The sequence below is a fragment of the Pongo abelii genome, chromosome 2 (assembly GCF_028885655.2).
Source record: "Pongo abelii isolate AG06213 chromosome 2, NHGRI_mPonAbe1-v2.0_pri, whole genome shotgun sequence".
NCBI classification, from domain to species: domain Eukaryota; kingdom Metazoa; phylum Chordata; class Mammalia; order Primates; family Hominidae; genus Pongo; species Pongo abelii.
Window position 1 is genome coordinate 12307121 of NC_085928.1, and position 15642 is coordinate 12322762.

At 46.6% G+C, this 15642-nt stretch overlaps 1 protein-coding gene across 1 annotated transcript in view; it reads right to left on the reverse strand.

The window, feature by feature from the left end:
* LOC129058280 (myosin light chain kinase, smooth muscle-like) overlaps positions 1 to 14706 on the reverse strand; it is a 53307-nt gene extending 38601 nt beyond the window's left edge. The window contains 3 exon segments of the mRNA XM_063721669.1: positions 13960 to 14112; positions 14307 to 14461; positions 14648 to 14706. Coding sequence (XP_063577739.1) covers positions 13960 to 14112; positions 14307 to 14461; positions 14648 to 14706 — 367 coding nt within the window.
* Positions 14707 to 15642: the final 936 nt, after the last annotated feature.

Consider the following 15642-nt stretch of genomic DNA (forward strand, 5'->3'; position numbering starts at 1 on the left):
TCTGAGTCACCTTGTTTTCTTTTGAGCTGAGGGCATTGGTTCTTCCAATGTCCTATTTCTTTACAACAAGCACACTGGTTACGCTGCAAACTCTGACAGTCAAGCTGAGTTTCTTTCCCAGGGCTCCCCTTCCCTTGCCTCTTTGGGGGGACCCCTCTGATTGCTGCAGCTAACAAACAGGTCGGCATGTCGCCAGGCCTGATGTTCATTCTCTTTGCAGTTTTCCTTACGGCTTACTGCATCCCTGTTTACAGACACCTGGTTAGCTATTTCTAATAATTGTGATGTCTTCATCCCTGCAAGCCCAGCCTGTTTCTGCAGTTTTCTTCTCATGTCTTCTGTGCTTTTACCGACTAAAGCCATGTTAATTGTGCACTGATTTTCAGGGCTATTGGGATCAAAGGGAGTATACATACGATAGGCCTCACACTGTCTCTGGTAGAATTGTGCTGCACTTTCTTCTTTTCCCTGAATGACCTCAGAGACCTTGTTAATGTTTGTGGCCTTCTGAGCTCCCCTCTTTAATCCTTCCAAGAGAGCTTCCCTGTCTCGGTTTAGCCTTTGCATATCCTCTCTTTCATGTGGGTCCCACTGGGGGTCGGTTCCTGGTAACTGGGTCCTTACATACTCTTGGGGGTTTTGATAATCAGCTGGTGCATGTTCCTCTAGCCACTTAGTTGCTGCTTGGAGCACTCTCCACCTTTCATCTCTGCTACAGAGGAACATGAGCAACTGCTGGCAATCAGCCCAGGTGGCACTGTGGGTCTGGATAACAGTTTGGAGCAAATCAATTAGAGCTTGTGGCTTTTCGGTATAGGACGGGGTGTTGTTTTTCCAGTTGAGAAGGTCGGCAGAGGTGAAGGGCTGGTACACAAAAACAGGCCTCTCCACCATGTGACCATCCTCATCTATCCTAGGATACCACTGCTCTCTCAGGGGCATTTGTATCCCTGTTTTGGGTCGTAAACGAGCTGCCAAGGGAGGGGTTTCTCCCGAGTCTTCATCTCCTCTCTTGTCTACTCTGGGAGGCCTAGGGATATGCTTGTCTCGCGAAGGTGCAAGCACTGTGGGCTCAAGAGTGGGGAGCCTCTTTCCCTGGTAGGGGTAGGGCACCACTGGGGTGTCTGGTGCCATCTCCTGCAATGGATCTTCTGATGTAGGGTCGAACAGAACTTCAGGAGTTGATTTCCCTGGGCAGGTGGAGCGGGATCATTCCTTAGCTATCTGTCCCTTTGCTACTAGTATTGCCGCTGCCTGCCCGCTTAGCCACTGCGGGGGGTCTAGCACCAGCTGTCACCAAGTGTCTATGTACGGGAACTGCTCTAGGTATCCTTTACCAGTTACCTTGTGCCACACCTTAGAAACAAGGGACCTGTCCAGGCTTCCTTCCGATGGCCAACCCACTTCTAATGGTAGGCAATCTATTTCCCACAAGGTTCTAAGTTCCCCTGGTGGTCTAGTGGTTAAGATTCAGTGCTTTTACCGCTGCTGCCTGCGTTTGTATTCCCGGTCAGGGAACCAAGAAATAGAGCAGGAAAATCTTTCAGACAGTGGATTAAAGAAGGGAGAGGCTTTTTTATTCCACCAGGAGCATCGGCAGCCTAGCGTCTTAAGAGCCCAGCTACCCTAAGGAAGACAGTTCCTGGCCCCTTTAAGGGCCTAAAACTCTAAGGGGTTCCACGTGAAAGGGTTGTGATGGATGGAGTAATGTCACCGACTACCCCTGGCTATCAGGAAGAACATCACAGCAGGGTGTACATTTTCTGCGATATTGTGAGGAATGTCACAATGTTCCTTATCGCAATTAATAATCTCAATTATTAGTTGACACTAATAATTATCAATATTAATAACTGATAATATAATTTTTAAAATCAATACCAAAAATGATAATTAATATTAAACAGTTATACTAATGATAATATTAATGATTAATATTAATGATTAATAACACCTGATATAATAACTGATACTGATCTTATCATTAGAAAACAGTAATATTAGCTCCTAATAATTAATATTAATATTAATAATCTGAAAAATTTTATTAGCAATTATTTCTTAATATTAATATTGGTAATTGAGACTCATGTCAATAATAAATGAGTAATAATTAATACTAATACTACACCTAATACCTCAGTGGGTGTACACCCACCTGTGCTATTGTTCCTAATGTCCAGGGAGGGAGAGAGCATGACATTACGTTCAATATCGCAGTGGGTGTACATCCACCCGGTGATATTGCTCCTAATATTCACGGAAGAAGAGAATGCTATTACTCCCAGTATCGCAGGAAGTTTACGCAACTTCTGTGATATTGTTCCTGATATCCGGACGCGGAGAGGGTGATATTACTCCCAATATCGCAGGCTGTGTACAGCCACCCTGTGATATTGTCCCTAATAGCCAGGAAGGGAGAGGATGATATGACTCCCCATAGAGCAGGAGGTGGACACCCACCCTGGGATATTATTCCTAATATCCATGGAGAGGAGAGGCTGATATTACTCCCAATATCGCAGGGGGTGTACATCCATTCTGTGATATTGTTCTTAATATTCAAAAGCGGAGAGGTTGATATTACTCCCAATATCACAGAAAGTGTACACCACCCCAGTCATATGGTTCCCATGAATCAGGAGAGAAGCGGATGATGTTACTTTCAATACGGCATGGGGTGGACCCGCCCCCAGTGATATTGTTCCTAATTTCCACGTGGGAGAGGATGATACTATACCTAATGCAGCTGGGGGTAGAAACACTCCTGTAATATCGTTCTTAATATCCACGGGGAAGAGGATGTTATTACTGCAAATAGTGCAGAGGATGTACCCCCGACTCTGATAGAGATGGTAATTTCCAGAGGTGGAGAAGATATTACCGACAATAAGGTAAACACGCTGTGTGACCACCGTAGATCGTAATATCCAGGGGGGAAGAGGGGTGGGGATATTACTCCCCGCATCGCGGGGATTACTCCTTGGGTCTTTTCTCTTCTGCCACACTTGATTAACACCCTGGGACATTGTTTTCCATAGTCTATCAAAATGCCACTACTAAAGTCACAGGGGTATTCACCCTGCGATATTATTCGTAATATTGCAGGGGAATGTTAATCCTGATGTCACAGGACTCTACACACTGTGATATTATTCCCAATAGCCTAGCGGGACATTAATAAGTATGTCACAATGTGTGTACAACTTGTGGTGTTATTCCTAATCTCCTAAGGGGAGGTTAGTTTTATTGTCACTCGGGGTATATTCCCTTTGATATTGTTCATAATATCCTAGAGGGATGTCACTCCTTATGTCATGGGGTTTGTACACATTGTCAAATTACTTGCATTATCCTTATTAGATGTCACTTCTCGTATCACAGAAGGTGTACACTCTGTGATATTATCGTCCTATTCTAGGGAAATGTTACTTTTAATGTCAAGGAGGATGTACGCCTTGTGAAATTATTCGTTATAGTTTTGTGGGATGTTACCCCTAATGTCACACGGGGTGTACACACAGTGATACTACATGCAATATTCTATCGAAATGTTACTGGTAAATCACAGGTCCTGTACACCCTTTAATATTCTTCATAATATTCTCGGAAAACGTTCCTAGTAATGTCACAGGGCGTGTAGAGCCTGTCATAAAATTCGTAGTATCCTAGCGGGAGTTCACTACTCATTTCACAATGCGTGTACACCCTTTGATATTATTCGTGTTATCCTGAAGAGATGTTACTACTGATGTCCCAATGCAGGTACATTCTCTGATATTATTCGTTATATCCTCGGGGGATAGTACTTCTAATGTCACACGGGGTGTATTCCCTGTGTTCTATTTCGTAATATCCTAGGGCAATTTTCCTTTTAATGACACAGTAGGTGTACACATAGTGATATTATTCATGATATTCTAGAAAGGTGTTACTCCTAATGTCACAGGGGTGTACACCCTGTGATAGTATTCATAATTTCCCAGAGGTCTATACTCCTATTGTCACACAGATAACCCCCTGTGACATTATTTGTAATATTCCAGCGAGATGATACTCCTAATGTCACAGGGGGTGTACACCCCATGATATTATTCTTACTATTCTAGGGAGATGTTACTCTTAATGTCACAGGTGTGTTCCTCTTGTGATATTCTTGAAAATATGTTAGCAGGATATTACTACTAACGTCACAATGGGTGTACACCTTGTGATATTATTAGTAATATTCAGGGGGTTGTTACTCCTAACGTTACAGAGGTGTACACCGTGTGATATTTTTCCCAATATTGTAGGAGGATGTTTCTCCCAATGTCACAAGGGGGGGTACACCCTTCGATATTATTTGCAATCTTATAGGGAGATGTTACTTTAAATATCACAGTGGGTGTACACACATGGGGTACCCCCACCGGGATATTATTTGTAATATCTTCGAGGGGTATAACTCCTAATATCACAGTGGGGGTACCCCATGTGTGTACACCCTGTGATATTATTTGTAATATTCATGGTAAACATTACTTTTAGTAACCTACCAGAGGGTACACCCTGTGATATTTGTCATAATATTGTAGGGAGGTATTGCTGCTAATAACACATCGGGTGTACACTATGTGTGTACACTCTGTGGTATGATAGCTTATATCCTAGGGAGATATTCCTTCTGATATCACAGTGAGTTTACACCCTGTGATATCATTCGTCATATCCTAGAAAGATGTTGCTGCTGATATCACAGAGGGTTTGCCCCCAGTGACATTATTTGTAATATCCTAGGGAGATGTTACTCCTAATGTCACAGGGGGTGTACACCCTGTTATATTATACGTAATATTCTAGGGGGGTGTTACTTTTAAAGTCACAGGGGTGTACACCCTGTGATGTTATTCATAATATCCTAGGAAGAGGTTACTCCTAATATCACGGGTGATCCTAGGGAGAGGTTACTCCTCATATCACACTCCTAATATCACACCCTGTGATAACATTCAGAATCTCCAAAAGGGATGTTGTTCTTAATGTCACATAGGGTATACACCGTGTGATATTATTCGTAAGATCCCAGGGACATATTACTTCAACTATCACATTGGGTGTACACACATGGTGTACACATTATGTGTGAACACCTACTGTGATTTTATTCATAATATCCTTCGAAAATGGGACTCCTAATATCACAGTGAGTGTACACACTGTGATATTATTAGTAATATCCTATGGGAATATTATTCCTAAACCAAAAGAGTGTGTACCCCCTATGATATTATTCGTAATACTCTAGGGAGATGTTACTCCTAATGTAATATCACAGGGGTGTACACTCTGTGATATTATTCACAGTATATGAGAGGGATATTAGCACTGAAGTCACAATGTGTGTGCACCTTGTGATATTATTCATAATATCCTACGGGGATGTTACTCCTATTGTCACAGGGGTTGTGTTCGCTACGATAGTATTCGTAGTCTCCTAGACGGATGTTACACCTAATGTCACAGGGTGTGTACATCTTGATATATTATTCATGATATCCTAAAGAGACATTACTCCTCATGTCACAGGGGCTGTATATACCCTGTGATATTATTCGTAATATCCTAGCGAGATGTTACTTTTAATGCCACAGTGGGTGTACACCTTTTGAAATTATTCATCACAGTTTCATGGAATGTTACTCCTAATGTCACACGGGGTGCACACCGAAGGATACTACTTGTAATATTCTATAGAAATGTTACTCATAAATCACAGGTGTTCTACACCCTGTAATGTTATGGGTCATATTCTAGGGGAATGTGACATAAATTAATGTCACCCAGCATGTACACCTTGTGTTATTATTCATAATATCCCAGCGGGATGTTACTACTAATATCACAATACATGTACACCCTCTGATATTATTTGTTATATCCTCACGGGTTATTCCTCCTATGTCACACGGGGTGTACTCCCTGTGATATTATTCGGAATATCTTAGGGGGATTTTACTTTTAATGTCACAAAGGGTGTACACATTGTGATATTACTCGTGATGTTCTAGAAAGATGTTACTCCTAATGTCACAGAGGGTGTACACCCTGTGATATTACACAGGCTAACCCCCTGGGGCATTATTCGTAATACTTTAGCGGGATGATACTCCTAAAGTCACAGGAGGTGTACACCCTGTGATATTATTCGGAATATTCCAGGGGGATGTTACTCCTAAAGTCACAGGTGTGTATACCCTGTGATAGTGTTCACAATATACTAGCGGGATATTACTACTAATGTCACCGTGTGTGTACACCTTCTGATATTATTTGTAATATCCTGGGAGGATGTTACTCCTAGCGTCACAGGGGTGTACACCCGGTGTTATTATTAGTACTATTCTAGGGGGATTTTACTTTCAAAATCACAGGGGGTGTCAACTCTGGGATCTTATTCGTAATATCCTAGGAAGATGTTACTCGCAATGTCACATGGGGTGTACACCCTGGGATATTATTTCGAATATCCTAACGGGATGTTATCTTCATGTCATAGGGTGTGTACACCCCTTGCTCTTATTCGTAATATCCTAGGAAGGTGTTACTCGCAATGTCACAGAGGGTGTACACCCTGTGAAGTTATTCGTAATAGTTTTGGGGTCCGCTACTCCTAATGTCACCCGTGGTGTACAAACAGTGATATTATTCCTAATATTTTATGGAAATGTTACTCCTAATATCGCAGAGGCTGTACACTTTGTAATATTATTCATAATATTCTAACGAAATGTTACCTCTAATGTCACAGGGGGTGTACACCGTATGACATGGCTCCCAATATTGTAGGGGGATGTTACTCCTAATATCACAGGGGTTATTCACACTGTGATAATATTCGTAATATCCTAAATGGATGTTACTGCTAATGTCACAACACGTGTGCATCCTCTGTACTCGTTCCTTATATCCTCGGGTGAGGTTACTCCTACTGTCACACGGGGTGCACCCCCTGTGATATCATTCATAACATCCTAGGTGGATGTGACTCCTCGTGTCGCAGGGGCTGTGCGTCTTGTGATATTATTCACAATATCCTAGAAAGATGTTACTCCTCAGGTCACGGGGGATGTACACCCTGTGATATTATTCGTACTCTCCTAGGGGACATTACTCCAAATGTCACAGAAGTTGTACACTCTGTGATATTACTCGTAATGTGTCAGGGAAATGTACTCCTAACACTACAGGGCATGTGCACCATGTGTGCACAGCCCCCGTGATGTTGTTTGTAATATTCTCGAGGGATGCTAATCCTGACATTCCATATGGTGTTAACCATGTGCAAACACCTTTGTGGTATTATTCCTAACATATTAGAAAGACGTAACTCTTAACATCACATGGGGTATACGCCATGTGTGTACACATTCTGTGATATTATTCATAATATCGTAGGGAGATGCTACTCCTAATTTTACAAGGTGCGTACACTATATGTGTACTCCCCCTCTGATGTTATTCGTAATATTCTAGGGGAATGTTGCTGCTAATGTCACAGGGAGAGTACACCATGTGTGTGCAACCCTGGTAAAATTATTTCTAATATCTTGGGGGGATGTTGCTCCTCATGTCACCTGGAGTGTCCACCATGTGTGTACACCTTCTATGATATTATTCGTAAATCACAGAAAAAGATTACGCCTAATTTAACAGGATGTGTACACCGTGTGTCAACCGCCTTTGATATTATTCATAATATACTAGGGGGATGTGACTTTTAATGTCACAAAGGGTGTACAAAATGTCACAGAGTGGGTATGCCTTATGATATTATTCCTGATATCCAGAAGGATGTTACTGCTAAGGTCACAGGGGGTATACACCCTTTGATACTATTTGTAGTCTTATAAGGAGATATTACTGTAAATCCACAGTGGGTGTACACTGTGTACACTATGTGTACACTCACTGTGATATTATTTGTAATATCTCAGACATATTACAGAGTTATAGCTCTCTGTGTTATATTAGAGAGTTGTATCTCTCTAAGACAATACAAATAATACCACAGTGCATGTACCTCATGTGTATACACCCTGTGATATTATTTGTAATATCCATGGTAAACATTACATCTAATATCACAGAGAGTGTACTCCCTTTGGTATTTCTCATACTATCATAGGGAGATATTGCTTCTAATATCACAGTGGGTGTACACCATGCGTGTACGTTCTGTGACATGATACCTTATATCCTAGGGAGATATCTCTCCAAATATCACAGTGTGTGTACACCTTGTGATATTATTCATATATCATAGAAGGATGTTACTCCCAATATGACAGAGGGTGTACACCCAGTGATATTCTTCATAATATCCTAGGAAGATGTTACTCCTAATGTCACTCGGGGTGTACACCGATGATATTATTCATAATATTCTAGGGGGATGTTACTTTAAAAGTCACAGGGGGCGTACACCCTGTGATGTCGTTCGTAACATCCTAATAAGATGTTACTTTTAATGTCACATGGGTGTACACCCTGTGATATTACTCAGAATATCTTATGGGGATGCTATCCTAATGTCACAGGCTGTGTACACCCTGTGATATTATTCGGAATATCCACAGAGATGTTACTTCTGATGTCACAGACGGGGTCCACACTTTGATATTTTTTGTCATATCTTAGGGAGATATTACTTCAAATATCACAGTGGGTATACACCCTCTGTGATGTTGTTTGCAATACCCTTTGGAAATATAAATTTTAATATCACAGTAGGTGTACACACTATTTGTGTACACCTTCTTAGAGTTTAAAGGCTTGTGGACAGATGTTTTGAATAAACTAAGCTTCTTAATATATATAAAAAAGGCAAGTTAAAACTGGTATTTATTCTTCTTCAATATGTTTTTCTGTAGCCAGTTTAAGTATTTAGGAAGTTGTCAGTGTTTTTAAGCTTAAGGAAGTCGGGGTCCATATCTTATGTCAACTGCACTGATTGTATAGTGTCCAAAGTACCTGTGCATAACCTGGGAAGACAAAGAAGGTGGCTCCAGGCTGCCCCGCAGAGTGCCTGGTATTAATCTGAAAACAAACTGTGCCTCTACTCATTGCCAGGCAAACGCTGACTTCACTGATGCCTGTTGTCTTCATTAGAAGCTCTGCCTCAAAACAAATACTCTAATAAATACGCTTGTTATATTTTATTATCTATTCTAGAGATCATGTTTTTATCTTTTTAACTTACCCACATTTTATGTCCTTAGATTCCTTTAACAGGCCCACCAGGCTTTCAGTTAAATAAACAAACCATTAGGCTGAGAAACTATGTCAAAATGGGCACAACTAGCAGGCTATTAATAAATCTAGACACTTAAGAGTTTTAGCCTTGACAGGGATACTCCAGTGGGAAATAAACTTAAAATATTCTAGCCCAAAGAAGCCCCCAGCAATGACTCAGTCCAAACACTGTGAAATATATACTGTATTTCAGATCTTCCTGGGCTCTGCAGGAATTTGAATTAATCATCTTTTAGACTCATCCTGGGTCAGGAGGAAAGACTTTGCTTGGTTAACTATCGGGGAATTTTTTTTCCCTAGCCTGTGTTGGGGAAAGAAGGAATATTTGTTGAGGTACTTTTTTTTTTTTTTAGACAGGGTCTTGCTGTGTCATCCAGGCTGGAGTCCAGTGGTGGGATCACAGCTCACTGCAACTGCAGTCTTGACCTCGCAGGCTCAAGCAATCCTCCTGCCTCAGCCTCCTGAGTAGCTGGGACTAGAGGCATGGGCCACCACACCCGGCTAATTTTTGTTTTTTGTCAAGACAGTGTGTCACCATGTTGCCCAGGGTGGTCTCGAACTCCTGGACTCAAGCGATCCACCCACCTTGGCATCCCAAAGTGCTGGGATTACAGGCATGAGCCACTGCACCCAGCCGTGTTGAGGGACCCTTGAAGGTAATTTGAAGATTTCCTGCACACCCTAATGGGCACTGAGCCCCCAGAAAAGAGAGGAATTCTAGGGAATGCCTCCCTGCACTGCAGGGGACATTCGGCAACCTCTGTGCTCTCATCCATTCAGGGAACGCATGCTCCTATGGCAGGCCTGCCTCTACACACAGTACGACGTGGTCCCTCCCTGCAGGGAGCTTACAGTCTGGAGAGGAAGATAATTAAGCAAGTAGAGTAAAATGAAAGTGAATTTTCACGGAGTTAATTGTTTTCTCCTCTCCTCCAGAGGCCTGGCATGGTGTGCCCCCGCCTTCTGAACTCACTTTCTATCACACTGCCCAGTCTACTTTGCTGCAGCCACAGAGGCTGCCATCTTGCTGCTCCTCGAATGGGCCAACCTTGCTCCTGACTCAGGGCCTTGCACTTGCTGTGCTGCCCACCTGGAGCTCTCTTTCCCCAGGCCATGGACACCTCTGAGGCTTCCTCACAGCACTAAAGGTACACCCTCTCACCCTCCTCGATTCACACACCCCGCTCACTGGCTTTTTCTCTTTATAATTATTCCTTTGTGACTTGCTCATGTTCTTAACAGCACGTGCCAGCATTTGAAATGAGGCCGGTGCTGATTGCTGCCGGCATCCTCATCAGAATGTAAGCACCCTGCAGGCAGGGCCCTCAGCTGTCCTGTCTACTGCAGTTTCCCCAGAACAATGCCTGGCACTGATCAATACAGGCGCGCAGCAAAGACTTGTTGATAAGTAAGTGTAATACTAGAAGCACACGGTGTTCAGGGAACGAATTCTGGGGTGATTAGGGTAGGCTTCCCAGAGAAAGTGACATTTGTGGGAGTTTCCAGGATTTGGAGAAGAAGATAGTCACTGAGGAGGGGAGGCAGAGAAAGCATGAAGGGCTGGCTGCAGAAATCGTGTCTGAGGGCTGCACCAGCAATCTCGATGATTGCAAAATATCGGCAAAAGGCGAGAGGTGAGAAAGAGCCCCTGCATCTGGCCTTTGGCACAGTATCTGCTGAGCTCTCAGAATAAGCTTGCTTCCCCTAGAGCTGCCCCTCAACCACCCCTAGAGAAGACAACTGGAGGGACACTCATTGCTGCATGGCGCCACCTTGTGGCCAGAGCCCTTGGAAGCAGGCGCGTGCGTCTATGGCTTGTATCTGGCTGGACACCTCCCTCCTCTGACTTTCTGATGGCCAAACAAACACACAATACTGTAGCAAAGTGGATCCTTTGGGAAAACCCCTCCTCAGTCTTGGCATTTGTAAGGATTGTATCTTGTTTAAAGGTGGGCTCTGCTGGACAATCATAATCACAGCACATACCTATGGAGGGTATGTGCTATCCTACGCTCTGGGGATACTTTGCGCATTCATTCACTTAATCCTCACAGTACCGCGACTGTCAGCATCTCCATTTCACACAAGAGGAAGGTGAGGTCTGGAATGCTAACTAACGCCAGGTTGCAGGGCTAGTAAGTGGCAGAGCAGGACTCACACCCAGGCCGCTGGCTCCATATCCGTGCTCCCCACCGTGGCCTGGTGCCACACTAAGGGCAAGAGAGGGCTGGACCTAGGCAGCTAAGGGAGAGGTGAAGCAGCCATCAGTGCAGTAGGGAACAAACACCTCCACTGTGATCATCTCCCCCAGCCCGTGCTGTCCCCCGAGGACCCAGAGCCAACGGGGCTGCCAATCAAGTCAGAAAAACTCCACAGCGGAGGACAGTGCAGGGAGCAGCCCCGAGCCTCCTGAGTGTCTCAGGGCACCGTGCCAGGGGGTGTCACTGTGCCAGGCTCACCCTGCTCCAATCCTGTGCCAAGAGCCCAAACGCTGCCAGGCCTGAGTGTGCGGCTGCATCCTCAGCCTTGTTCACCATTTATGGTATCTGAGCCTGTCTGGTCTTTATAGCCCAGTGCATCCCCCACACTGGGAGGGGGTTCTCTCATGCAGGCCTCTTCTCAGAGCAAATCCAAACTTCCTTGGCAGAGTTTTTGCCTGGGACCTCTCTGTGCCTTTTTTTTTTTTTTGTGGATGGGTGGTGATCCTTCAGGCCCCAGCCCCCACAGGCCCGGGAGTCAGGAGGATGGCCCTAAAGAGTTCTTGATCTTTCACCTGGGACTCCCATCTCCAAGGGACTCTTAGCTCAGCTGGGTCACTCTAATCCAATCTAAACACAGGCAAGCCACGACAGACATTGGATTAGTCCTTGGCTGCGGCTGTGGAGGGAGTCTCAGAAAACAGAGGGCTGAGCCACGTGGCTCTACGTGCAGCATTCTGACTCTTGCTGCCCCTTACTCGACTCTGGGGTTGGCCACACTAGCCTCCAAGAAGAGCCCCCAGGTGGAAGGTGAGTCCTGCCCCCTGACCCTCAGAGACAAGGTTCTCAGCAGTTCAGGTTTCCTCTGAAGTCTCATTATCACAATTTCCTGACCTCCCCACCTGGCTCCCAGTGAGTCACGAAGTTAGAGCTATGAGGATAAATGAGTAAGTTTGTAAACCAGAATCTGGCTGCAAATTCCCAGAGGCCAGAGCTGGGCTCAGAGCCCAGTGTGGTGGGTTTCCTGGAAGGAAGGGGTGAACCAGTTTCCCAATAACGACTCCATGCTGAGGCATCTCTTCAGTTAGAGCACCCAGGGAGCATGCTCACTCCTGGCAGAGGGCTTCACAGAGCCAGCCTCGGCCACATTCTCCATCAGTGCCAGTTCCTTCATCCCTAAGGGACTGACATCGCCCAGCCCACAGTGGCCAGTCTTCCCCTTTGGGCCAGGAGACGTGCCCTCTGAAAAAGGCCAGGGCATAGGAATGAGAGCAGTCTTGAAAGTCACAGGCTGTGGGCTCCAGGGTCCAGCTTTGCAGACTAGTGTGACGTGCTTAGGCAAGTTACATTCACTTCCTGAGACTTCCAGAGCCTTCTGTCTGAAATCAGGACAGCATCCTTGTCCCCTAGGCTATTGAGGTCTCAGTGAGAGAATACGGGTGAGGTGAAAATATTTAACACAGTAAGCCATAAATGTTTCTTCCCCTTTCCTTTTCTGCAAAACTTCCTCCTGCAGCCTCCCAGACAGTGGCTACTCAAACCATACGGAGATGTTCCTGACAGGCCTGAGCCCTGGGGAATGGAGAGATGTATTCTCCTGCTTGTCTGATGGGAGACCAGTCACGCTGCACTCAGTGCTAGCACCAGAGGACCCAGTCATGCACAGGAGCGGGGGGCATAGGCTCAGGGTGAGGGTGGGATCAGGCTTACCTAAAAGCCCTGGACCCAAGAAGCACTTCCGTGGGAACTGTCACCAGGCCTGCTGATACCACAGCCCAGACAGATCTGTCTTGAGTCTGTGGCTCCCTGCAGTTCCTGGGGACTAAGTGCTTGGCTGATGAATGGATGACCGTGATAATCAGATTACTGGAGACCAGGCTGCTAATGTGTAAAAACAAGCCAGGGCCCGTGAGTAGAAGGGGGGCAGAAAGGGGACAACCTGTGACCCTCTGGAAGCCTCAATATGCACCCTGTGACCCAGGGGTCCCCCAGCATGTAAGGGTCGCTGGTGAGGCCGCTGACTGCTCAGGGAATATGTGAGTGCTCTCCCAAGTCTTTTTGTAGTGTGTGAGGTTTTCTTCTGACCGGACCTGGAGCTTCTGGAGCTAAGGGAGCCCTCATCTCTTTCCCCCATATCTTTCCATGGCCCCAGTGGAGTGAGGGGGTGAGGAAAAGGCCACCTCTGATGGCAGACCCTTGTCGCTGTGAACTCCTGGAGGTCATCTCCCTCACTTCCTACCTGCAGGTGCAGCACTTTTTAAGGACCCTCTCCTCTGCCCCTAAGAGGTTGCAGCAGCCACTCCTCTGTCACGGCACCTGCCGCTGCCAATGGTGTGGAGTAGTGCCATGTGCACCTCTGCTCCCTGGATTGTCACTCATGATACCATTTTCTACAAATGTGCCCTTCCTCCAAAGCAGAAGTGTCTGCGGGAAAGGTGCTTCCACCCGGGTGCCCAGAGGCTCCTACCACGGACAGTGACCCGGGAGCTGCAGGACACCTGCCCCAAGGCATTCTCAGCCAGGCAGGTGTAGGTGCCATGGTCCTCCGGCAGGGCATCCTGGATGTGGAGCTCAGCCACGCCGGCCTCGCAGGTGGAGCGAGCGTACTGGATGGGCTGCCCTGTGGAGGAAGCACAGGAAGGCTCAGGCCAGGCAGCACTGGCAGTAGGGACAGAGCCCTGTCCTCAGCAGGGCTGCTGCTGTCATGACGCTGAGGCTTGTCATGCTTGCTCAGATCCATTGAGGGCTAACGATGTGTCATGCACATCTCCAGCCAGGCTAGGCTCTGATATCCACCTGGGGCCTGATGCCTACCTTGGGCATGATGTCCATCTAGTGCCTGGTGTCCACTTGGGACCTGGGTATTGACCTGGGGCCTAGGTGTCCACTTCAGGTCTGATGTCCTTTTATCACCCTGGGCCCTGACGTCCACCTGGGGACTGGGTATCCATCTGGGGCCTGATGTCCACCTTGTGTCAGATGTCCATCTGGAGCTTGATGTCTACCTGGGAACTTATGTCCACCTCAGGACTGGTATACACCTTGGGCCTGGTGTCCACCTGGGGCCTAATGTACATCTGGAGACTAGGTATGAACATGGGGCCTGGTGTCAACCTGGAGCGTGAGTGTCAACCGAGGGCTTGATGCTCACCTACAGTCCAGTGTCCTCCTTGGGCCTGATGTCAAATTGAGTCTGGGTATATACCTGGGGCATGGTTGTCCGCTTGAGGTCTAATGTTGACCACCTAGTTCATGGTGTCAGCCTGGGGCTGGTGTGTTCACCTGAAGCCTGATGTTCACCTGGGGCCTGCAGTCCACCTGGGGCCTGTTGTCCACCAGAGTCCTGGCATCTGCCTTGAGCCTGATGGCCCCTGGCGACAGGGTATCCACCTTGGGCCTGATGTCAAACTTGGGTATAGGTATCCACTTAGGAATCAGTATTGACCTGGGGCCCGATATCTACCTAGGACCAGATGTTCAGATGGGGACTGGAGTTCTCTTGGGTCTGGTGTGTACCCGGGGCCTGGGCATCATCCTGGGGCTTCAGGTGCCTCTTGGGATGTCCACCTGGGGCCAAATGTCCACTTGGTGCCTGATGTCTACCTGGGGCTTGGTGTTCACCTGAGTCCTGATAGTCACTTGGGGCCTGGGTGTCCGTGTGGAACCTGATGTGTAGCTGGGGCCTGGGCTTCCTTCTGGGGCTGGGTATCAACCTGGGGCCTGATGTTCACCAGGTGCCTAGGTATCTACCTGGGGCCTGGGGCCCATCTAGGGCCTGATGTACACCTGGGGCCTAGGCATCCACCTGGGGCCTGATATTCTTCTGGGACTTGAAGTTCACCTGGGTCCTTGTGTCCACCTACAGCCTGATGTCCACCTAGGGCCTGGTGTTCCTTGGGGCCTGATGTAACCCGGAGCTTAGGTATCCACCTAGGGCCTGGTTTCCACCTGGGGTCTGATATCCACCCAGAGTCTGGTGTTCACCTGGGACCTTGTGTTCCCCTGAATCATGGGTGTTTACTTGGGGCCTGAAGTCTACTGGAGTCCAGCATCTACCTGGGGCCTGATGTTCACCTGGGGCCTGGGTGTCCACCTGGATCCTGGTGTCAACTGGGGACCTGGATATTTACCTGATACCCGAGTGTAAACC